The 26040-nt window shown below is 35.4% G+C and overlaps 1 protein-coding gene across 3 annotated transcripts in view; it reads left to right on the top strand.

The window, feature by feature from the left end:
• The window catches only part of ATRNL1 (attractin like 1), an 811501-nt gene that overhangs the window by 18009 nt on the left and 767452 nt on the right, over positions 1-26040 (top strand). For all 3 annotated transcript variants that reach the window (XM_064373808.1, XM_021676929.2, XM_064373807.1), the window contains exons 2-5: positions 15249-15332; positions 16754-16867; positions 22433-22561; positions 23904-24112. In XM_064373808.1, the coding sequence (XP_064229878.1) occupies positions 15249-15332; positions 16754-16867; positions 22433-22561; positions 23904-24112 (536 nt within the window). The remainder of the gene's footprint in view (positions 1-15248; positions 15333-16753; positions 16868-22432; positions 22562-23903; positions 24113-26040) is intronic.

Raw genomic sequence — 26040 nt, 5'->3', positions numbered from 1 at the left:
AGGTCAAGAGATCGAGACCATCCTGGTCAACATGGTGAAACCCCGTCTCTACTAATACAAAAAATTAGCTGGGCATGGTGGCGTGTGCCTGTAATCCCAGCTACTTAGGAGGCTGAGACAGGAGAATTGCCTGAACCCAGGAGGCAGAGGTTGCGGTGAGCCGAGATCACGCCATTGCACTCCAGCCTGGGTAACAAGAGTGAAACTCCGTCTCAAAAAAAAAAAAAAAAAGAAAGAAAATCCCATTTTCTGAGGAGAAATTTAAGCCAGCTGCAGAAATTCGTATTAAGTAACGAGAAGCCAAATGTTAATTCCCAAGACAATGGGGGAAATGTCTCCAGGGCATGTCAAAAGTCTTCACAGCAGACCTCTCATCACAGGCCTGGAGGCATAGGAGAAAAAAATGGTTTTGTGGACTGGGCCCAGGGTTCCTGTGCTGTATGCAGCCTAGGGACCTGGTGTCCTGTGTCCCAGCTGCTCCTGCTATGACTAAAAGGGGCCAAGGTGCAGCTCAAGCTGTGGCTTTAGAGGGCGCAAGCCCCAAGCTTTGGCAGCCTCCACATGGTGTTGAGCCTGCAGGTGCACAGAAGTCAAGAATTGAGGTTTGGGAACCTCGTCTATGTGTCAGAAGATGTGTGGAAATGCTTGGATATCCAGGCAAAAGTTTGCTGCAGGGGTGGGCCTCTTGTTGAGAACCTCTGTAGTGCAGTTTGGAAGGGAAATGTGGGGTCGGATTCCCCACACAGAGTCCCTACTGGAACATCGCCTAGTACAGCTGTGAGAAGAGGGCCACTACCCTCCAGACCCCAGAATGATGGATCCACCTACAGCTTGTACTGTGTACCTGGAAAAGCTGCAGATGCTCAATGCCAGCCTGTGAAAGCAGCTAGGATGAGGCTGTATCCTGCAAAGCCACAGGGGTGGAGCTGCCCAAGACAATGGGAACCCACCTCTTGCATCAGTGTGACCTGGATGTGAGACCTGGAGTCAAAGGAGATGATTTGGGAGCTTTACAGTTTGACTACCCTGCTGGATTTTGGACTTCTGTGGGCCCTGTAACTGCTTTGTTTTGGTCAATTTCTCCCATTTGGCATGGCTGTATTTACCAAATACCTGTACTCTCATTGTATCTAGGAAGGAACTAGCTTGCTTTTGATTTTACAGGCTCATATACTGAAAGAACTTGCCTTGTCTCAGATGAGACTTTGGAGGTGCTGAAATGAGTGAAGACTTTGGGGGACTGTTGGGAAAGCATGATTGGTTTTGAAATGTGAGGACATGAGATTTGGAGGGGCCAGGGGCAGAATGATATGGTTTGGGTGTGTTCCCATTCAAATCTCAATTTGAATCGTATCTCCTAGAATTCCTGCGTGCTATGGGAGGGGCTCAGCGGGAGGTAATTGAATCATGGGAGCCAGCTGTTCCTGTGCTTATCTCGTGATAGTGAATAAGTCTCATGAGACCTAATGGCTTTATCCGGGGTTTCTGCTTTTGCTTCTTCCTCATTTTTTTCTTGCTGCTGCCATGTAAGAAGTGCCTTTTGCCTCCTGCCATGATTCTGAAGCCTCCCCAGCCATGTGGAACTGTAAGTCCAATTAAACCTCCTTTTCTTCTCAGTTTTGGGTGTGTCTTTATCAGCAGTGTGAAAATGGACTAATACACTTGGTAATTTATAATTAATAGAAATATATTGGCTCATGATTTTGGAGGCTGGGAAATCTAAGATCAAGAGGCTGGCATCTTGTAAGGGCTTTCTTGCTGTATCATCCCATGGCAGAAGATAAATAGAGGGTCAACAGATGTGTAAAAGGGTTCAAATCTCATCATTTTATAAGGAACTCATTCCCCTGATAATGAACTCACTCCTGAGGTAACTGTTAATCTGTTCATGGGGGCAGAGCCCTCATGGTCCGATCACCTCCCATTTTGCCCTACCTCACAACACTAATCCAGAGTCTTAACTCAGATTAGCACCAGCTCAAAAGTCCGAAGTCTAGGGTCTCTTCTAAATCAGATATGGATGAGACTCAAGACACAATCCATCCTGGGGCAAATTTCCTTCCAGTTGTGAGCCTATGAAATCAAAACAAGTTGTCTGTTTCCAAGGTGCAATGGTGAGACAGGTGTAGGATATACATTCCTGTTCCAAAAGAGAAAAAATGGGGGTAATGCCCCAAATAAGTCCAGAACCCAACAGAACAATGTTAAATCTGAAATCTTTTTTGACTTCATGTTTCACCTTCTGAGCACACTGGGGTGAGGATTGGGGCGCCAAGACCTAAGGCAGCCCAGCCCTTAGGCTTTGCTGGGCTCAGCCTACATAGCAGCTATCATGGGTTAGAGCCTCATGCCTGCTGCTTTTCCAGTCTGAGGCTGCATATGGGTGACTTTATAGTTTTGAGGTCTCAGAGGTAGCCCTGCTCCTGTGGCCCTATTAGGCATTTCTCTAGTGAGTACTTTGTGATGACTCTGCTGTTGTAGCATCCTTTGAAATGTACATCAAGGTAGCCACGGCTCCACAACTTGTGCAGTCTGCACACCTGCAGAATTGGCACCACATGGATACATATCACCAAGGTTTATGGCCTATACTTCCCAGAGCTGTAGCCAGAGACAAACCCTGGTTTGCTTGATCAGTGACTGGGGAGGCTAAAGAGTTGTGCCAGAATGCAGGGAGCAGATACTTTAGGCAGCACAGGGCAGTGAATGCTGAGGTCCCATAGATGCCTTTCTGGAAATTGATCTCAGGATCCTAGTTGAGAGTGGCAGACCAGAAGACCTTTAAAATACCTTCAGAATCTCTTTCTGTCTTGATGAGTAGCACTTGACTTCCTTTTATCCATGCTAATCCCTTTATGCAAGGGTTTCTTGGCCACACCCTTGCATGTTTTGCTTTTTTGTTCTTTACATATGCAAGCTACGACTTTTCCATATTATTACTTTCTGCTTCCCTTTTAATAATGCATTTTGTTTTTACATCATTCTACCCTCTGACATCTTACTATATGCAGTTAAAAGTAGCCATGCAGCTCTTTCAATTTTGCTTAGAAATTTTTTCCATCAGATATCCTAGTGAAGCGGCTATATACCCTGGGGTTCGTCTTCACACACCAGGAAAATTTAGGGAACGGACACACACAGGAGTTTAGGAGTAGAGGTTTAATAGGTAGAAGAGAAGAGAAAGACATACAGCTTCCTCTATAAAGCAAGGGGTCTCTGATCAGAAAAGACTGACTGGCAGTGAATGCACCGAGTTTTATAGTCCAGTTTGAGGAGGTGGTATCTGATTTACGTAGGGCTCACAGATTGGTTTGATCAGGTATGACATTACATAGTGCTAGGGGAAGGCTGGTTGCCCCACCCTAATCTTCTTATGCAAATAGACTTTCCAGTTGATCGGTGCCATCTTATCTGCTCCTTAAAATACACATGGCTGGCAGAGAAGAGAAGATGGAGCCACAATCTAGTCCTTAGTTCCTGCCAGCATTTACCCATGCAAGTTTGCAGCTTGCAGGCTGCTCTTTGTTAGAAAATTGGGCTGCTTTTCATTAAAAAGGAAAGCCTTACCAAGGACTACCATGCCCTTGCTAAATGACTAAGTAATTCCTTCCTAAGTCCTATATCACTTGCTTATTGCCCTTAAATTCTGCCTTCCATGAAACACTCAGATACAGGCACAATTCAGTCAAATTATTTGCTGCTTCATATCAAGGATGGCTGTTACTCCAGTTTACAATATCTTTTTCCTCATTTCTGTTTGAGATCTCAGAATTTCCTTTACTGTCCATATTTCTACCAATATTCTGATCACAAGCACTAATGTAATCTCTAGGAAGTTTTAGAGTTTCCCTGTAGTTCTCTTCTGAGCCCTCATCAGAATCGTCCTTAATGTTCTTTTCATGGCAATACAAGCTTTTTCTGGCCCTGTTCTCCAAACTCTCCCAGCCTCTACTTATTACAAGTTTCAAAGTGGCTTCCCTATTTTCGGATGTTTGATAAAGCAGCATTCTATGCTTCAATACCAGTTTTTTGTCATATTCAGTTTTGTGCTGCTATAACAGAATACTTGAGAACTAGTAATTTATAATGAATAAAAATTTATTGGCTTATGATTCTTTTGGGAATTCCAAGATTGAAGGGCCAGAATTTGGCAAGAGCTTTCTTGCTGCATCATTGCATGATGGAAGAGCAAAGAGAGGGTTAAGAGAGAAACAGAGGAGGGCAAGAGGGGGTAAACTAATCCTTTTATAAGTAACTAATTCCTGCAATAACAGCATTAATCCATTCATTAGGACTCTGCCTTCATGGCCTAATCACCTCTCATTAGGCCCCACCTCCCCACACTGTTGCATTGGGGATTAAGTTTTCAACAATTTTTGGGGGGGACATGTTCAAACCATAGCAGAGACTCTGGTTCATAATTAAATATTTTGTTTTAGGAGGCAATCAACTTGTTTTGGTTCAGCACACATGACCTAGCCCACTTTCCAAAAAACAATTAGAGCTTTACTGAGTTACAGTTTACACCTCACAATATTCATCTTTTAAAAATGTACAGTTCACTTATGTTTAGCATATTTAGAGAGTGGTACAACCATCCCCATTACCTGATTTTAGGCTGAAGAGCCAAATTATATAAACAAATTGGTATCTGTGACTTGTTAAAAAATAATTTCCATGGTATCTTATATAGTCAGTATAAAACCAAACTAATCTATACTTTAGATGTATAAAAATGAGTTTTTATAATGATGTTTTATTATAACATCATTATTATATCAGTATTTTACCATCTGAGTTATGAAAACATATTATAATTTCCAAGAATGCAGAAAGAAAATAACTGAGGTAGGCAAAACTTTAACATGGCCCTTTTGACTTTTATCCCTGGTATTAGTGTCATGATTATGCTATGTTATTTGTCAAAAGGGAGATTATCTGGGTTTTCTTATTCTAATCACATGAGCCCTTTAAAAGCAGAGTGTTTCCCCTGGGTGGTAGCAGAAGAGGAAGTTAAGACTCAAGGCATAAGCTGGATTTGACATGCTAATGCTGATGTGAAGATGGAGGGAGCCATGCCTGAAAATACTAGAGAGAGAGGCCTCTTGGTGCTGAGAGCAACTCCTGACCAGCAGTTGGCGGAAGTTGGGACCTCATTCATGCAACTGGAAGGAACTGAATTCTACCAACAATGAATAAGCCTGGAAGTGGATACTTTTCTGGAGCCTCTGGATAAGAGCCTAGCTCAGCTAACACCCATCTGAGTCTACAGGATGACTTCTGTCCTATAGAACTGTGAGATAATAAATGGATATTCTTTTAAATTTCTATGTTTATGGTAATTTGTTACTAGAAATAAAAACAAATTTAGGGGCATATTTAGCAATAAATGATTAAAAAAACAAATCTGACTGAATTTCAATCAATGATATTAAGTTAACTGGAAAATTAAATTAATTCTTTAAACATGATGATCAATTGAGTCTTATTATCTTTAACAGTAATAATACAGGGTGATTATGATTTATTAATTTAAGGTTTTTACAACACCTTGTTTACCTTTCTTTGATTTCTTTAGTGTGCCATGAATGATTAGAATTAATGCTCTAAATGTTTGGGATATACTAATTGCTGTCTGGATCCATGAAAGGAAGATGCTCTGGCATTTTAGATATCTGATTTATTTTACCCTATTTCACCCACAGTATACTTCCAGCCTACCATTTGAGCCAGAAAGTGAATAGGAAAAATATTTTACAGATAGCATAAAGTTATGAAATGATCAATAGATGTGATTCAGTTTAGCCAAAAGGGGTAGAGATTGATCTTATCATTGATAGTAGATTAATTTGAAAATAATGATTACCATGTGCAAGAGAAGTACTCTATGATAAAAAATGTTTGAGTTGTATAGTTATCTCAGTAGCTTAAGGGAATGTTGAGGAAAAATATATTAATGAGCTGGAATCTTATTTGGAAATATCCTTGTTAGAATTATAGAGCACAGAATCAGTTGATGTTTTAGTCCGCTTGTTTTGCTGTGAAAGAATACTGGAGGCTGGATAATGTATAAGGAAAAGAGATTTGTTTGGCTCATGATTCTGCAGGATATACAAGAAGCATGGCACCAGCATCTGCTTGTAGTGAGGGGCTCGGGCTTGCTTCCACTTATGGCAGAAGACAAATGGGAGCTGGTGTCTGCAGAGATCATATGGCAGGAGAGGCAGCAAGGGGTAGAAGGGGCCAGGTTCTTTTTAATAACCAACTGTTTCAAAAACTAATAGAGCAAGAACTCACTCATTACTGTGAAGATGGCCCAAAGCCATTCATGAAGGATCTGCTTCTGTGATCCAAACATCTCTCACCTCATCTCTGACATTGAGGATCAAATTTCAATGTAAGGTTTGGAGGAGTCATATATAAAAGCCATAGCAGTTGAGAATTAGATCTCAAACTCAGATAGATAATGGTTAAATATAAGCTATATCAATACTGAATTGGAGAATGTGATTTTCATGTGTGGCCATAATGGGCTAATACTTCACCTCAGAATTAGACTACCCACTCATTTATGGGCCAAGTTAGGCAACTGCTGGTCTGTTTGTGGGGCAGGACCACAATAGTGGAAGATAGTAGTCAGAATGCATCTCGTGCCTAGAATAGACTGACAATGATTGATCTGATAAGGAAGTTAGGAAAAACAGTCCCATTTACCATAGCAAAACAAAAAACAAAAAAGACCATACACACACACACACACACACACACACACACACACACAACAAAAACTTAGGAGTAAGTTTAACCAAGGAGGTAAAAGATCTATATATAGGAAACTAGAAAACATTAATCAAATAAATTGAAGATGACACAAATAAATGGAAAGATACTTTGTGTATTCATGAAGTGAAAGAATATTGTTAAAATGTCCATATTACCCAAATAAATCCACAGATTCAATGCAATCCTATCAAACTAGAAATAGAAAAATCCTACAATTTGTTTGAAACTACAAAAGACCCCAAATAGCAAAAGCACTCTTTAGCACAAAGAACAAAGCTAGAGGCATTACACTACCTGACTTGTCTTTAAAATGTTCATAAAGGCTGGGTGGTGCAGTAGCTCATGCCTTTAATCCCAGCACTTTGGGAGGCTGAGGCTGGAATCCCCTGACCTCATGAGGTCAGGAGTTCGCGACCAGGCTGGCCAACATGGTGAAACCCCATCTCTACTAAAAATACAAAACTAGCCAGGCGTGGTGGTACATGCCTGTGATCCTAGCTACTCAGGAAGCTGAGGGAGGAGAATCACTTGAACCCGGGAGGCGGAGGTTGCAGTTAGCCGAGATAGTGCCATTGCACTGCAGCCTGGGCAGCAAGAGTGAAACTCTGTCTCAAAAAAAAAAAAAGTTCATGGAAAATGCATATTACGAAAAAACTGCATGGATTTCAAATTTTTTTGCACCAAAATAAACTCATACTAAATTGTTATATCTGAATGGAATCAAGTTTGAGGCACTAAGGAGGATAAGACATTGGTTTGAAAAGAGCCCCTATTAGAGTAACATGAATTCTGCTAAAATTGAAGCTAGAGCAAACATCAAATTTATGGTGAAGCTTGGGTGGAAGAAGGTGAAATTATTGATGCTTTATGAAAAGTTTATGAGGACAATGCCCCAAAGAAATCAGCAGTTTACAAATGGGTAACTCATTTTAAGAAGAAATGAGATGATGTTGAAGATGAAGCCTGCAGTAGCAGACTATTCACATCAATTTGTGAGGAAAAAATCATCTTGTTCATGCTGTAATTGAAGAAGACTGATGTTTGACAACAGAAACAATAGCTAACACCATAGACATCTCAATTAATTCAACTTACTTAATTCTGAATGAAAATTAAAGTTGAGTAAACTTTCCACTTGATGGGTGCCAAAACCACTAGGACCAGATTAACTCCAGATAAGAGCAGAGGTTTTATTGGAAATTTTAAACAATGGGATCAAGATCCTGAAGCATTTCTTTGAAGAATTGCAACAGGTGAAACATAGCTTTACCACTACAATCCTGAAGACAAAGCACAATGAAAGCAATGGCTACCAGAGGTAGAAGGGGTTCAATCAAAGCAAAAGTGGACTGGTCAAGAGCAAAGGTCATGGCAATGGTTTTTGGGGATGCTAAAAACATTTTGGTTCTTGACTTTCTGGATGGCCAAAGTGTAAAATCTACTTATTCTGAGAGTGTTTTGAGATTTAGCCAAAACTTTAGCAGAAAAACACCTGAGAAAGCTTCACAAGAGAGTCCTTCTTCACTGACAATGCTTCTGTTCATTTCTTTTATCAAACAAGGGCAATGTCATGAGAGTTTCTATGGGAAATCAGTAGGCATCCACCTTATAGTACTGATTTGGTTCCTTTTAAGTTTTTTTTTTGGTTTGTTTATTTCCTAATTGGTGTGGTTTGGCTGTGTCCCCACCCAGATCTCATCTTGAATTCCCATGTGTTGTGGGAGGGATTCAGTGGGAGGTAATTGAATCATGGGGGCAAATCTTTCTCATGCTGTTCTTGTGATAGTGAATAAGTCTCATGAGATCTAATGGTTTTATAAAGAGGAGTTCCCCTGCACAAGCTCTCTCTCTTTGCCTGCTGCCATCCATGTAAGATGTGACTTGCTCCTCCTTGTCTTTGCCATGATTATGAGCCCTCCTTAGCTACGTGGAACTGTAAGTCCGTTAAACCTCTGTCTTTTGTAAATTGCCCAGTCTTGGGTATATCTTTATCAGCAGCATGAAAATGGACTAATGCACTAATCTTAAAATGTGTTCAAAGGGCACCTATTTTTCCTCAGTTAATAATGTAAACAAGACTGCATTGACATGGTTAAATTCCCAGGACCTTCAGCTGTTAAGAGATGGACTAAATGGTATCATTGCTTACAAAAGCTTCTTGACTTTGATGGAGCTTTATGTTGAGAAATAAAGTTTATGTTTTTTATTTTTATCTTTTAATTTTATTTTTTTCCATGAACTTTTAAAGTCATCTCATAGTTATTAAAACAGCGTGGTACCTGCATAAAAACAGACAAATTGACCAATGGAACATGGTAGAGAGCCCAGAAATAAATTTATACATCTACTGACCACTGATTTTCAAACAGAGTCTTGAGGAATACACAATGGAGAAAGGACAGTCTCGTTAATAAATGATTCTGGAAAAACTGGGTATCCACATATAGAAGAATGAAATTGAACCCTTATCTCACCCCTTATACAAGAATCAACTCAAAATGGATTAAAGATTTAAATGGAAGATCTGAAACTAAAACAACAGAAGAAAACATAGGAGAAAAGGTATGACTTTTGTCTCAGCAATGACTCTTGCATGATTCCAAAAGCACAGGCAGCAAAAGCAAAAACAGACAAATAGTATTCAATCAAAAAACTTCTGTACATGAAAGGAAGTAATAGAGTGAAGACACCACCCATACATTGAGAGAAAATATTGCAAATCATACATCAGATAAGGGACTCATACCCAAGACTTGTAAGAAACTCAAACCACTCAATAACAAGAAAACAGATAACCCTATTTAAACATGGGCAAAGAATCTGAATATACATTTCTCAAAAGAAGACATCCAGAAGGCCAATAAATGTATGGAAAAATGCTCAACATTACTAATCATTAGGGAAATGCGGATCAAAACCACAATGGGATGTCATCTCATACCCCTTAAAATGGCTCTTATCAAAAAGATGAAAGATAACAAGTGTTGGTGAGGATATGGCAAAAAGGGAACTCTAGTACACTGCTGGAGGGGAGTAAACTAGTACAGCCATTTTGAAAAGCAGTATGGACGTTCATCAGAAAACTAAAAACAGAATTACTATATGATCCAGCAATCTGGGTATATATCCAAAGGAATTGAAATCAGTATTTTGGATGTTTGCATTCACATGTTCATTGCAGCATTATTCATAATAGCCAATATTTGGAAACAACCTAAGTGCCCACCAAGGGATGAATGGATAAAAAAAGAGGTATATATACATAATGAAATAGTATTCATCCTATAAAGAGACAAAATCCTGTCATTTGTGACAACATGGGTGAAACTAGAGGCCATTATGCTAGGCATAATAAGCTAAGGTTAGAAAGACAGATAACACCTGATCTTACATGTGAAATCTAAAAATTTGAATCCATTGAAGTAGAGAGTAGAATGGTTGTTACTAGAAGCTATGGGTGGTGGTTGGTTGGGCAGGGAAAGGAAAAATACTGGTCAAAGGGTGCAAAGTTTCAGTTAAGAAGAATAAGTGTTCTATTATTCTGTGGGTGTTCTATTGTACAATAAAGGGACTAATGTTAGTAATTATGCATTATATATTTTATATACTACCTTGCTAATAGAGTGGATTTTAAATGTTTTTGCTGGAAAAATATATATGTGGGGCGATGGATGTTAATTAGCCTGATCTGCTCAATCTGCAATGTATACGTGTATTGAAGCATTACATCTTACTCCATGAATATATATAATTATTATTTGTCAATAAAGATGAAATAAAAATAAAAAAGGAATTAATAAGTTGTTAACTAGTATTTTAACTAGAAATCCTGTTTTAAAAACGTTTTCTATGTGAAAAAAGGTTTACAAAGACCACCCTGCATAAAGACTATCCCTGAGTGGATCCAACTATTCCTTGTAGGGTGGTTATGCCACGATTAAACCTATATTCTGTGATAAACAGGATTTATTGTTTCAGAGATTTTGTAATAGTAAAACTGTAACACTTTCTTATTTTTAGAATATATTAAACAAATTATATATCCATAGTCAGGATAGACAACAACATCCCACTAGATTTAATTTTAGTATTGTCTAATGTTTGTGTTAGTTTTCCTGCATTTATTAGTGGCCAACCTTGTATTATAAACAGCCCAGCATGCTTTTAATTAAGGACTCTGCACTGGGCACTTTCAGCTAGAATGAGATATTGACAAGGCATATGGATATGTGGCAGGCATTTAGACAGGTGATTGGCAAACTTTTCCTGTAAAGGGCCAGATAGTAGATACTTTAGGCTTTGCTGACTAGATGGTCTCTGTTGCTAATACTCAACCCTGTCCTCTTAGTATGTTATCAATCTTAGACAATATTTAAACAAACTAGTGTAGTTGTGTTCCAATAAAACTTCCTTTACACAAACAGACAGTAGGTTAGTAGTTTATGTAGTACCAGTCTAGATGAATAAGTCATTATGGTTGTCAGTTCAAGAAGAGGAATGATACAAAGTTTAAAAAAAAGTTGTTTGAAACAGAATACATTTTAGAAATCATATTAGAAATAGTAGTTATACAAAAGCCTATTTTACTTTTTGTAGGGAGTTGAACTATGTGCTACCTAATTTCTGGAGAGCTCTACACTATTGGAATGTAAGGATATTAGGAGTAAGAAGTGAAAAAATAAATTTCATGTCTTTTACCTTCTTTGGTGGCATCCTTCCATGCTTCCAGTAGACTGGAATTGGCAAAGAGGAAACCTTTTTATAGTAAATGGAGGAAAAGGTGGGCTCTTGGTAGGATCTTTAGTGCTGAGGATGAGGAATTCAGGGATTGTGGTGAGTAGTTTCCTTTTAAGTTTGGGAAATTGTACTACTGAAGGTGAATAGGATGGGACAGGGTGTGTAGTTTTCAGGTACTCCTATTGTTTCGCATAGGTGGGGAGGCATAACAGTTCCATCGCATCACTTCTTATAAGAGAGAGATAAGGATACTATGGTAACTCCTACAGTATCTGTTTCTTTGGAGGAGGGGGGAATATATATTTTTAATTTTTGTGGTTACAGAGTAGGCATATGTATTTATGGGGTACATTAGATATTTTGATACAGTCATGCAATGCATAGTAATCACATCATGGAAGATGGGGTATTGATCTCAAGCATTTATCCTTTGTGTTGCAAACAATCCAGTTATATTCTCAGTTATTTTAAAATGTACAATTAAATTATTACTGACTATAATCACCCTGTTGTGCTTTTAAATACCAGGCTTATTCATTCATTCATTCAATTTTTTTGTACCCCTTAACCATCCCTACCTCCTTCTCACTTTCCTGCTACCCTTCCCAGTCTCTGGTAACTAGTCTTCCTATTCTCTATCTCCATGCGTTCAATTGTTGTGCTTTTTAGATCCCACAAATCAGTGAGAACATACAATGTTTATCTTTCTATGCCTGGCTTATTTCATGTAACATAGTGACATCCAGTTTCATCCATTTTGTTGCAAATAACTGAGTTACATTCTTTTTTATGGCTGCATAATACTCCATTGTGTATATGTACCACATTTCTTTATCTGTTCATCTGCTGATGAGCATGTAGGTTGCTTCCAAATCTTGGCTATTGTGAACAGAGCTGCAACAAACATGGGAGTGCAGATGTTCCGATATATTGATTTCCTGTCTTATGGGTATATACCCAACAGTGGGACTGCTGAATTATATAATAGCTAAATTTTTAGTTTTATGAGGAACCTCTGAACTGTTCTCCATAGTTGTTGTACTAATTTACATTCCCACCAACAGTGTAAGAGGGTTCCCTTTTCTCCATATCCTTGCCAGCATTTCTTATTACCTTTCTTTTGAACATAAGCCATTTTAACTGGGGTGAGATGATACCTCATTGTAGTTTTGATTTTCATTTCTGTGATGATCAGTGATGTTGAGCACCTTTTCATATATGTGTTTGAAATTTGTATGTCTTCTTTAGAGTCAAGTGTCTTACTGAAATCTTTAGCCCACTTTTAAAATTGGATTGTTGTTTTTTTTTCCCTGTAGAGCTGTTTGAGCTCCCTATATATTTTGGTTATTAATCCTTTGTCAGATGGATAGTGTACAAATATTTGCTCCCATTCTGTCGGTTATCTCTTCACGTTGTTGTTTTCTTTGCTGTGCAGAAGCTTTTTAGCTTGGTGTGAGCCCATTTGTCCATTTTTGCTTTGGGTGTCTTTGCTTGTGGGTTTTTACTCAAGAAATCTTTGCCCAGTCCAATATTCTGGAGAGTTTTCCCAATGTTTTCTTATAGTAGTTTCATATGCTTAATTATCTTTTATTATGTTAGACATTTTATTTGAAAATTATTGATAGAAGTAATTTGAGGCCCAGGGTAATGTTTTCTTTCTTTAGAGAGTATCATGTATCTTCTGTTAGGAGACTTGGCCTATTGGCAATTCTAATAGCACCATAAGCTAATTTTAAGACACGGAGTTTTCTGCTGCTCAGATGACTCATAGCTAACCTACATTCCAGGTAAAGACTGGTTCACTTCTTGTACACCATTATGTTAATAGCAAGTCATGTTCCAAGTCAGAGTGCCCTGTTGTTTCTTTGAGCCCGTATGTTTTGTGGGTTATTGCTTCCAACTTTTGTCCTCCTCTCTCCTTGAGGCTACCAAATGCACTCTTAGCCTCTGGCAATCTCTTCTAAGTAAGCAAATGTCTCAGAACAAAACCATCTCTGAATGCTTGCCTCCTCTTAAGCAATTTGCAGCTTCTGGATCTTGGCATGGTACATTTTGTCATGTTACTTATAAGATTTTAAAATTGTTCTTTAGCTTTTTAAGTTGTCTTCAGTAGAGAGTTTTTCTGAATTACTGCATTTGATATTATTATTGAAAGTGAAAAATCAAGGCAAATTATTTAACCTGTTACTTAAAATGTGCTTCAGATTTCTTATCTGTAATATTAATTACTATCTCATGGGGTTTTTGAGATTTTTAAATGAGGCAGCACGTTGTGTGTTTATAGTGGTTACTAACATGTAGAAAATGCTCAAATTATTTTGAGAATATGGGAATTTGTTTGTTGTTCTTCAAGGATTTTCCAAGCATGAATTAGCCACTTTATTACTAAATTAATTTGCAGGGATTGTGAAAGACTTGCAAATGACATTAACATTGACTGACATTTTTTGTCAACCCTGATTTAGGTAAATTATGTTTCTTCTCCCTAATGTATTTAAGGCTCTATACTATAAGGCAAATTTAATTTCATCTAAAAGGAGATAATGGCCCTAATATATATGTGTGTATGTGTGTGTGTTTATGTGAATATGTAAAAACTGATTAGCTGTGATGTGTGTGTGTATATGCATATATAAATATAGTATATAAATGTTAAGTGGGAAGACATTTTAATTATTTAGAATATGGTCTCTTGATAAAATAATTGGGCTGGAGGTAAGAGAACCAAAATTAAGTAGAATTGAGGTTTTTGGGCCGTGCACGGTGGCTCACACCTGTAATCTCAGCACTTTGAGATGCCGAGGCAGGCGGATCACGAGGTCAGGAGATCGAGACCATCCTGGCCAACATGCCGAAACCCCGTCTCTACTAAAATAAAAAAAATTAGCCAGACGTGGTGGCAGGCACCTGTAGTCCCAGCTACTTGGGAGGCTGAGGCAGGAGAATCGCTTGAACCCGGGAGGCAGAGGTTGCAGTAAGCCGAGATCACACCACTGCACTCCAGCCTGGTGGCAGAGAGATTCTGTCTCAAAAAAAAAAAAAAAAAAGAAAGAATTGAGGTTTTTGTTTTAAATATTTTTAAATTCTGAAAATCTAAAGTTTTTCTAAGTATCTTTTTTGTTTTTATGCATAAAATAGGAGATATAATACCTTTTTATTTGTCCTGTTTTAAAAATTGATTGAGTCCTTAGACTAGATGTAGAGTAGACAGGAGAAAATGTTAATAAAAAATATATTTATAGCAGAACTCTATAAAGTCTGGTGACACCTATTTTAGCAATACCGGTGCATGAAGAACAAATATAGCTTATGTGGTAACTCTCCAAAGTGGGACATACATATACTGTTTCTCTATTTCATAGATTTGTATTTGATCTTCCTTCTTCTACCTCCACCTAATTTTTGTGCAGATGAAGTTTAACTTACTCTATTTTGCATCGACATTGAATCCTTCAATATCATGTTCAATCTTTCAGTGTCTTTTTTCCCATGTAAATTGAAATGGTCATGATATATTAAGGTTTAAAGAAATCCAAAATAAGTATCTTTTGAGATGTAGAGAAAAATACAGCTATTTGAAATTTTCCTAAGTTGTAAATAAATCCTCCTTTTTGGAAAGTGCTGTGTCCCATTCTATTGGCTTAATGACTTTTAAATTTTGTTATCCTGCTGTATGTCTTAAAGTTATTTTAAGGTAATTATTTTCATTATTTTGTTTTATCTTCCAGGTTAACAGAGCCTTCTGGATATTTAACAGATGGTCCAATTAACTATAAATATAAAACTAAATGTACATGGCTCATTGAAGGCTAGTAAGTATACAGTCTGGGTCAAATTATTTTATTCTTAAATGTGACCATATTAATATTAAAGCATTAAAGTATAATGACTTTATCATTTAGTTTGTTTATTATTTGATAACATTTACAACTTCTAGACATCACATTTAATATAAATTACACTACATCTTCACTTGTGACACTAGTTTATATATATTTTGTTTTTGAGTTATGTTACTGTGGTATCAAATTGAGTAGGCATTTTTCTGGTTTATTTTGAACATCTTGTTATGAAATTTATAGACATCATAGAAAGTATAAAATTATTTCATGCCGAGTTATGCTATCCATATTATTTAGCATTTTAGTTTGAAGGGTATTTTTAAAAGAACATTTTGTAGAAGAGAGAGTGAATTATTCATTTAGAGGTATTTTCACTAATTAGGGCTTGAAACAGAATTTATCTATTTAAATGTATTGTGAGTGGAGCATAAAAGAATTGATGTGAATTATTTTTGAAACATTTTATAATTTCTGAAGAGTATATTTGGAAAATTTTTTAATTAATTTTTTTAACTTAAAAGGCATTTTTTCTCTGCTGTGCACCTGTAGTCTCATTTTGTTTATTTGTTAACATTATATCACATTGAGAATTTTGATTAAAATTTAAATAATTTTTTAGTGCCTCCACTTAAGGGTTCTGTAGAAATAAGAATAGTGGCTTCTTGAGTGTTGATTTTTTAAAATCAACTTTATTTAAGTACCATTTGCATACAACAAAATGCACCCATTTTAAGTGTACAGTTCCATAAGATTTCAGTGATGTATACAATCTGTGTAACCTCTACCTTAAATCAAGACGTGTAACTTTTCTTTTTTTTTTTTTGAGACAGTCTCGCTTTGTTGCCCAAGCCTGGAGTGCAGTGGCTTTATCTTGGCTCACTGCAGCCTCTGCCTCCTGGGTTCAAGCAATTCTTCTGCTTCAGCCTCCCGAGTAGCTGGGACTATAGGCGCGTGCCGCCATGCCCGGCTAATTTTTGTATTTTTAGTAGACACGGAGTTTCACCATGTTGGCCAGGGTAGTCTTGATCTCTTGACCTCGTGATCTGCCTGTCGCAGCCTCCAAAAGTGCTAGGATTACAGACGTGAGCCACCGCACGTGGCTGAACATTTTTTATTGACTACATTTTTAGAAAATAATGATCATACATATGTCCTGTTAATAGATTTTGAAAGTTACATTTTATTTTTACAAATTAGATATGATGGGTTTTCAATCTTTTGCCCTGGTGTTATAAGGATTTATAGCAAAGTTATATATGAACAGATTTCTAATAATATACCATATCTAAAATTTCAACACTCTGTGCTTTGTAGATTATATGATAAATATTATGTATTTATTCACTCTGTGCTTTGTATATTGTTAATCAAAAAAATTTTATTTTTTTCAGTCCAAATGCAGTGTTAAGATTAAGATTCAATCATTTTGCTACAGAATGTAGCTGGGATCATATGTATGTTTATGATGGAGATTCAATATATGCACCTTTAATAGCTGTACTTAGGTGAGTAATTATGTTTAATTAGTTACAGAAAAGTAACTATGTGTAATTGCTTAACTTAAATGTATATTGATATGTACTGCAAAATAAATTTTGTAAAGATATTGATAGTTAAATTTCACAGATGATGATACTTTATTATATACTGTAACTGCCAATTTAGGTTATAATTATGTAAATATTGATATAAGAAATAAGTAAGTACTATATTGGAAATATAGCTTTCTTTCTAACTATTTTTTATTCTCATTGTATTTAGTTTATTTTTTTAACGAGGTTTGAATATGTTTTCAGAACTATCTATTTGGATATATTAGAGTGAGTTCTAGGTGACAAGCAAATAAATAGACAAGTTTTTCTTTAATAGTTGTCTTTTTATTTCAGTGAAATGATAAAATTTTAAATTCTGCATAAAAGGGTTAAGTTATGCTTTGTGCAGTGGTTAATAAAGATGGAGTTTCTACCAATTCTCAAAATGTGAGAATTTTGTTTGCTTCAAAATATTTTATTGTTAGCAGTAAGGTATACTATTAATTTTAAAATTATAGCATTGTATCAATTTAAAAATCTTATGTATGTATGTTTAGATTATTATAAAAGTTTTCATGAATAGGAGAAAATCTAGTAGACACAAAAAATTATGAATATATAGTATAGATTTTATATATAATTTAACATGATTGTTGATAAGTTACTCATTATATTATTTACTTTTGCTATTTACACAATAGCTCTTATATGTTCTGTCATTGTTGAAAATTTAAGTAAGGATAAAAGCTTATTGGTCCCTTTAAAGTTTTTTATTTCAAAATTTTCTTTTTACTATTAATGTGGAAAATATTGTTTTATTTTGTTCTATTTTATCAGGAATGTGAATTATTATTTTGGACAAAAATGTGAGGACTTGTATTTCCTTAGGAACTTGGATACTTATTCTGTGATATTGCTATTGATTATGTTTTAAGTTGTTTGAACATTAGAAAAAGGATAGTCACAACTAGCCCTTCGTCTAAGGACAATAGAGAGAAAATAGAGACTTGCAAATAATTATGTTGTAAGATAATTTATTGTAACAATTCAATTTGATCCTCAGTTCATACATTTATTTTTAGCAATTTAAACATAACTTTGCTATCTTTATTTTTATGATACTGTTGACTGACCATCATTAAGATGTGTGCCTGTTCATTTGTTTATCTAGTAATTCTAATTACTTTGTATTAATTAATACTCATCTATTAGCATTCTTACCAACACTTTCCTGTTACTGAAGGCAGATAATTAGCAGGTGGGATTTAGTATATGGCTGTGAAGATGGAATTAGTGATTTCTCATTAACAAGTGTTCTTGTTAGCCCTCCTAAGGGAAATGGAAAACTCATGTTTATTGATATTGAATATCCACTTGATGTTAAGCACTATGCTGGGCAGTTTAAATGTCATCTAATCCTCACAAAGATCTTGTTGGGGAAGTATTAAGTACTATTATCCCCATTTTACAGTTGAGAAAATTGACATTCAGAAAAGCTATTTGCTTCTAATACATGGTAGAACTAGGATTAGGACTTGAATCTCAGTCTCCTGATTTAAAAGTATATGCTGTTTGTATTTCATCTTGCTAAGGATTCAGAGTCTAATGTTTGAATTATTTCAATTATATAAATATTTGTTACTCAACACTTAATTCCAGAGACTGTCACAAGCTTGGAGGACATAGTAAGGAATAAGGCATAGGCTATTGCAGTGACTTTAGATACTGCCTCTAGTTGGGCCAGATCAGATTTCCTAGGTTAAGTGCACAGTCCTCTACAACAGGGGTCTTCTCTCCACCCCCGACCCCTGTACCAGTTTGTGCCCTGTTAGGAACAGGACCACACAGTAAGAAGTGAGTGGTGGTCTGGCGAGCAAATCTTCATCTTTATTTACAGCTGATCCCCATTGCTTGCATTACTGCCTGAACTCCACCTCCTGTCAGATCAGTGGCAATATTAGATTCTCATAGGAGTGTGAACCCTATAGTGAACTGCACATGTGAGGGTTCTGGGTTGCTCTCTCCTTATGAGAATCTAATGCCTGATGATCTGTCACTGTCTCCCATCACCCCCAGATGGGACCATATAATTGCAGGAAATCAAGCTCTGGGTTCCCACTGATTCTACATTATGGTGGGTTGCATAATTATTTCATTACATATTACATTGTAATAATAATAGAAATAAAGTACACAATAAATGTAATATTCTTGAATCATCCCCAAATCATCCTCCCTCTGGTCTGTGGAAAAATGTCTTCCATGAAACTGGTAACTGGTTCCAAAAAGGTTGGGGACCGCTGCTCTATAAGACTGCTGTCATTTTCGACACTAGCTGCAAGCTTGGTGGTCCCCACCTACTCTGATCATCTGGCTACAAATTTAGGAGTTCCTATTCTCTCCTAAAAGTTTGATAATTCACTAGAATTATCATAGAACTAAGGAAAGTTCTACACTTATGACTATAGTTTAATCATAGGGGATAGAAATCAGAGCCAGCCAAATAAAGAGATGTATAGAGTGAGATCTGGGAGGATCATAAATGCAAAGCTTCTGGGTCCTCAGAATGTGTTACCTACCCAGCACATCAACATGTAGCACCACAAGGAAGCTTATCTGAGCTTCAGGTGTCCAGAGTTTTATTGAAGTTTCATTATGTAGCCATGAATGATTGAATCATTGGCCATGAGGCTGAACTCAAATCTCCAGCCCCTCCTATCACCTTCTCTCTTGGGAACTTAAGCTGATACCATACACTGGCCCCAACACTTTAATCACTTGGTTAGTGTTTCCGGAGTGGCCACCCCCTATTCTGAATTATCTCTTTAGCTTAAATTAATTAAGGGCTCACCGTGAGTCACTTCATTGGCATACATTGTCAGGGCCCACCATGAATAAAAAGACACTGCTATCACTCAGGAAATTTCAAGGATTTAGAGGTTATATCCCAAGAACTGGGGACAAAAGCCAAATTCTTTAGTGTGCAGTAGTCATGCATTAATGGGGGTATGTAAACATATTTTTCTCACAGCTTAGTTAGTGTTATAATCAGGTTATGAAAGAGTACTATATAATTTCAAGATAAAGAATTAATCCTTCCTGTTGACTTTCATCATGAGTAGAAGAATGAAATATGGGGGCCAGACAGGACATTCTAGAGAGAGAAAAACATATATACAAAGGTATAGACACATTAAAGAGCATTATATTTTAGGATAATAGTAAAAAGTTTTGAGTAACTTGATTGTAGGAAATACAAAGTCACATAGGAGTTACATTACCCGAAAACAGCAATCAGTGACATTTACTTAGTGCTCATTTTGTGCCGGACAATGTGCATGAGTTCTTTATAAGCATTAATTTATTTAATCATTAAAATAACATTTAGGTAAGTATTGATATTGCAATTTTACAAATGGAGAATTGAGATACAGAGACTTTCTGTGAGTGGCCCAAGTTCGTGTAGCTGATAAGTAAGAATATGAATCTAGATTGTATAATTATAGATCCTAATCCCTTAATCACTGTAATATTGCTTTCTTATACAACTCACTAAAGAATTTGGACTTTTATTCTATAGGCAAGACTTTTTAGAATGTGGAGAATGGATTGGAATGGAGAATTTTTTTTTGTTTTGTTTTTTAGTGTGTGCTAGATAATTATGTGTTGAATGTTGTGTTTTGAAAATCATGTATCGTAATAATTTAAGGCCTAGAAAGATGATATTGTTGTAGAGACTACCTGGGGATGCTAGCAATCCACATTCAACTCAGTCCTAACTCAGATATTGAGATGATTCATAGCTCAGCTACAGTGCAGTCCTTTGGAGGGTCTGACTTTAGGTAGTTTGATTTTACTTCCAGTCACTGGAGTCCCAGTTCAACATGAGGGCCCTGGGTTTCACTTTTTGTTTCCTTCACTCTGTAAAATCCTTGAAATTACCACCCATCTTTTTGTAGCCCTTCAAATCTTACCTCCAGTCTTGAATTCAGCAAGTACCAATAGGGCACATGGCCTCAATGCCTGGGCAGACCTTCAAGCTGATTTTATTGTTTTTAAATAAATTTGTCATTTTTCTAGACTTTGGTTGGTCCAGATTTCCTGGTGTATTATACAATAAGTGGAAGCTGTCTTTCATTTGTTGTTTTTAAAATGCTTACAGACTAAAAAGCAAACAAAACTATTCTTTTTATCTCTTTCAGAGAGCTCTCAGAGACTAGCTATATCTATTATAAAGATCTATTATTTTTAGTAATACTCACTTTTATCTAATTTTATTACACTGACCAATATGTATGTATAACTAAGACTGGTATCATAGAATTTGTATTCTTTTGAGAGTCTCATTTTAAAATCATTTGTTGCTTCACAAACATAACCTAGTAGATGTAGTAATTACTAAAGCATTAAATTAAGTTTATTATTTTTTAACTTGTTTGCATTTGAGAATGTATATTCCAAATAAATTATTTGACTATAATATTTTGTTTGTGTGTTAAATATGATTTGAATGAGGAAATTCAGTTCTTAGTGGTACCTAAACAATTTTAACTCTGTCTAAAGGAATTGACTATGTTGAGTTACATAATTTGTTTGTTAGCAGCTTCTTTTCTTTCACCTATTGCATGTTTTCATAGATTTAGAGAGGTTAGAATGCCTAACTAAATGAATATGGGTAATTTTCTGCATGAACAAGTAGCCTTAAACAGAAGAAGTTACTACTTTAGTATTCTTTAGTTTGTACATTTATATCTCCCCTACCCCAAGTTTTTGTTTGTGTGCATATGGGCTTATGTGAGCAATATTCTGTTTTGGAATAGTTATATATTAATGCAATTTGCATAGATAAAATTTAAAAAACATAAAAGTATATATTTTAAAAATTTTTAAAGTAAATATTTTAAATCACCTAGATGAATGTATTGAAAATGTACCACTATAACTAGAATGTGATTGTAATTGCTTAGCTGATGTAAAGTGTCTGACAGCTTCATCAGATTTTGAAACCAATCAGAATAAGTAAAGGTATGGGGTCACTTATTACAGTAGCAAGGTGACTTTAAGTGAAGTTTTATGTGAATTAAGTGAAAGACTACCTTGTAGTATTATGACAGGATAGATAGCAGGACAAAAAGGAGAAATGAGACATTGCCTTACAAATAGTGATACGAAAAAAAATGTGTACAGTGGCATGAGAGTAGATTTTAGTGCATTGGCAGCAGTAGTAGAACTAATTTAGTGAGAAATAGGAACTTCTTTTAGATTTATTCTCCTTTTAGTTGCCCATTCTCATGTACAAGCATTACTGATCCTAGCTGGGTGTGGTGGCGCATGCCTGTAATCCCAGCTACTTGGGAAGCTGAGGCAGGAGAACTGCTTGAACCCCAGGAGGTGGAGGTTGCAGTGAGCCGAGATAGTGCCATTGTACTCTAGCCTGGGCAACAAGAGTGAAAAAAAGAATATATCTGAGTAAATTTTATGTGCTTAACAGTCTTATATGTTTCTATACATACAATATTCAATTTTGTTCTCTTTTAGTGGTTTGATAGTCCCTGAAATAAGGGGCAATGAAACTGTGCCTGAAGTTGTTACTACATCTGGCTATGCACTGTTACATTTTTTTAGCGATGCTGCATATAATCTAACTGGTTTCAACATTTTCTATTCGTAAGTATTTTTAAAAAATTCCATCTTTTAATGATTCTTATAATTTAATGTAAAATAGTTTTTTGTTTATTTTTATTAATGTCTTATATACCAGAAGCAGGCTACTGTGTTAAATTTCAAATTAGTATATGGGATCCCTTCTTAAGTGGCACAAAATCTAACTAATATGCCACAAAATGTGATCTAAGCCTGTAAGTTTGGTCAAAAATTAATTATGAAATTTACAATTGTTTGTTGGCAAGTGATTAAGTAAACAAGTACTAGTGTAACTTTACTGGTAGCAATAGATGTGTGAGACTACAGGGAGTTGTGAACTGCCCTTCAGTGCTCTAAGGCATATCACTTGTAATTTAAAAAGGATTATGGGAGCTAAGTTTCTGTAGTCCCTCTCCTGCAGAGACTGTACTGAATGCTGAATGCTATACATATATCATTTAATTCCCTTCATTCTGTCAAGTGGGCATAGTTACCATATACACATGATGAAATTGTGGCTAAAGAGATAAGTGGCTATACCACTGTCTCCTCTAAAATAAATGTAATATTCATTGAGAAAAGTAATATTCATTGAGAATCTATTATATGTCCAACACTTTATATACATTTTTATATCTAGAAGTCTGAGGGCGAAGTAAAGCAGAGAGGCTTTCAGATGCTTCCACAGAAATGGCTAGGAGGAAGTCTATATATTATTTTTCTTTTCTTCAGAATGTAGAAATTGATAACCTGAGAATTTTTCAGCAGAAATATTCTGAATATCCTTGAATCAGCAATTTTTTATAGAATTTATTTATCCTATAATGTATCTGAGTATGTATGCAAGGGAGAACAAATATATAGTAGAATATAATCAGTTAAAGAGTCTTAAAACTAAATATGATAAACATCCCTTCCATAAGAGTGTGCAGGTGATAGCATGCTCTTTAAATATTATACAGCCAAGTTATATCTTGACTTCTCATATAGTTTTGAATATTCATGAATTTAACTTTTTTCTGTAAAATATACATTCAAAACGTTTGAGTACTTAAGTCTTTACAAAACATTTTGCTTGAAACTATACAGATCTTGCAGATGTCGAGTATGTAGTCCTTTGACATTTGGAGTCTTGGTATCAAAGTAAATCTGTTGAATAAACTAAGACCAATTGCAAATAAATACCAACAATTTCATAAGAGTAAGAGGGTACAGAGTAAAGAATTAAAACTGCATTGTGAAATTGTGTTACATTTATAAGCACATAAGACACAGTTAAAAAATTTATAAAGTTTATATCAACTAAAATTCTTTTTCAATTACCTTGAATTTGAATATATATGAATATATGAATTATATTTTACAGAATCAATTCTTGTCCTAACAATTGCTCTGGTCATGGGAAGTGTACAACTAGTATCTCTGTTCCAAGTCAAGTATACTGTGAATGTGATAAATACTGGAAGGGTGAAGCTTGTGATATTCCTTACTGTAAAGCCAATTGCGGCAGTCCAGATCATGGTTACTGTGACCTAACGGGAGAAAAATTATGTGTCTGCAATGATAGTTGGCAAGGTAAGCACATGTGGTGTGATGGCTTTTGAAACATTGATTCATATATGTAATAGATTAATACAAATTCCACACTTGTTTCATTATAGTTTGCACACCCAAACCTCATGTATTTGCTTTTATTTTTAGAATGTTCAGATTAATAATCAACTTAATAGTTTGTTTTGTCAGAAATAGAATTAATTAGTAAAGATTTTGTTTCCATATTATTTTGAAGATTAAATGAAATTATATATGAAACTCTGAATTGTTAGGTTTGTGATCATAATAGTCTTCTGTAATTTGTTGTTGAATTTCCCCAAATTTGGTGACTTCACTGAATTTAATGTGGTGATTCAAATTTGATTTATAAGGGTAATATAAATAGTATGTTATAAAAATAAATGATCATCTCACAAGGTACTGCAGGATATGAAGCTTATTTCTTAGGAAATGCTGACATCTTGTGGCTATTTAAAAAACTAAAATATTTTAAAAAGTATTTTAGCTGCCTATTGCAAAAGTTAGATTCCTAGGAAAGGATTTCTAAGTAATTTTTATAAATATCTATCATCAAAGATTAAGTTTAGATTACACTGAAGAATTTTGGCTCACTTATTTATCTGTGTATAAAATAATAAATATTGTCATTATGAAATTAAGAGATAGGCTTAGTTATACCTACACCCACCCCCCTAGAGCTTACTTTTTGCTAGTTACATTTATATATGAAGAGCTTTCTTTGTGCCAACATATTAATCCTGTTGAAAGAGGGAAATTTGACTCAATAATTATATAACCTGAAGGTACTTGATTATATGTTATTATAATACAGTATAATAAATAGTAGCAATAGTTTCTAAGTTAAAAACCAAAGAGAATATGCTCTTCATGTACTTGTATTTATTATTCTTGAGATGACGTTTTCAAAAAAAATGTTGTTGAGTATTTACTTAGAGGAATTATTTCAGCCTTTGTATAAATTATGCCTGTCTTAAGCTCATGTTAGCTCATTAAAAAATATTAGGTATGTCAACTGCACAAAAGATCTATGATTTCTTATTAAATCATGTTTGGTTATCAATTACAATTATGACAGATACTAATTTCTAAATGTTCTTTAATTATAGGGACAGGTATTTTAAGTGACTCTTATCATTTGTGACTTTTCTTCTCCTCAAGAGTGCTTTGAGGTGTAATTTTATTTTCATTTTTGTCATGAAACTAAAATAACTATCTTTTCTATAGAGACAATGGTATATCCATGTTATATTTAATTTAAGGCCTGGGAAAAAGACTCATACACACAGTATTTTTCAAACTGGTCTTCAATTGCTATTAGTCTCCATCTCATTTCAGTAGTCTTAAAAGCAAATGAGGAATACATTTGTATAACATTCTCTGTGAACAGCTCTGTCCCTTTTAATGTGTTTTACCTATTTTCGTTAGTCCTTCTTTGAAATGCTTTATTTTGTGGGAGTCTTGTAATATAGATCTGATTCAAAGTATTATGAGTTTTTTTCTGGCCTTTGTTTTTTGGCCTTTTCATATCCTATTATTCTCATCAGTAATGTCCCAAATCATAAAAACTCCTGAATCTAATATGTCTATAAGCAAATAGAAAAGGGAAAGCAAATATTTGGTATATTCACTTTTAATACAAAGTTATAATATCAGTAGTCTAAGAAATATATGTCTGTGTGTGTATGCATATAAACACATATTTATATATACATATATATTTTATATGGGGAAAAGTGTGAAAGTGCTTTGTAAAGTATAAAATACAGAAATAAGACAAATTTTTATACAATTTTCTTAATAAGGAAGTGATTTCTGAATTGATGTGTCTGAGGGTAGAGGGCTTGTAAATTAGGTAGTGTGGTGTTTTCAAGACAAATGTACAGACTGATTACTTTGTGCCTCAAACCTGATCCTGATTCTGTATTTAA

Source organism: Aotus nancymaae, unplaced genomic scaffold (assembly GCF_030222135.1).
Source record: "Aotus nancymaae isolate 86718 unplaced genomic scaffold, 86718_ANA_hifiasm-v0.15.2.pri h1tg000010l, whole genome shotgun sequence".
Lineage (NCBI taxonomy): Eukaryota > Metazoa > Chordata > Mammalia > Primates > Aotidae > Aotus > Aotus nancymaae.
Note: the sequence above shows the minus strand (reverse complement) of the source record. Positions and strands in the feature narration are given on the sequence as shown.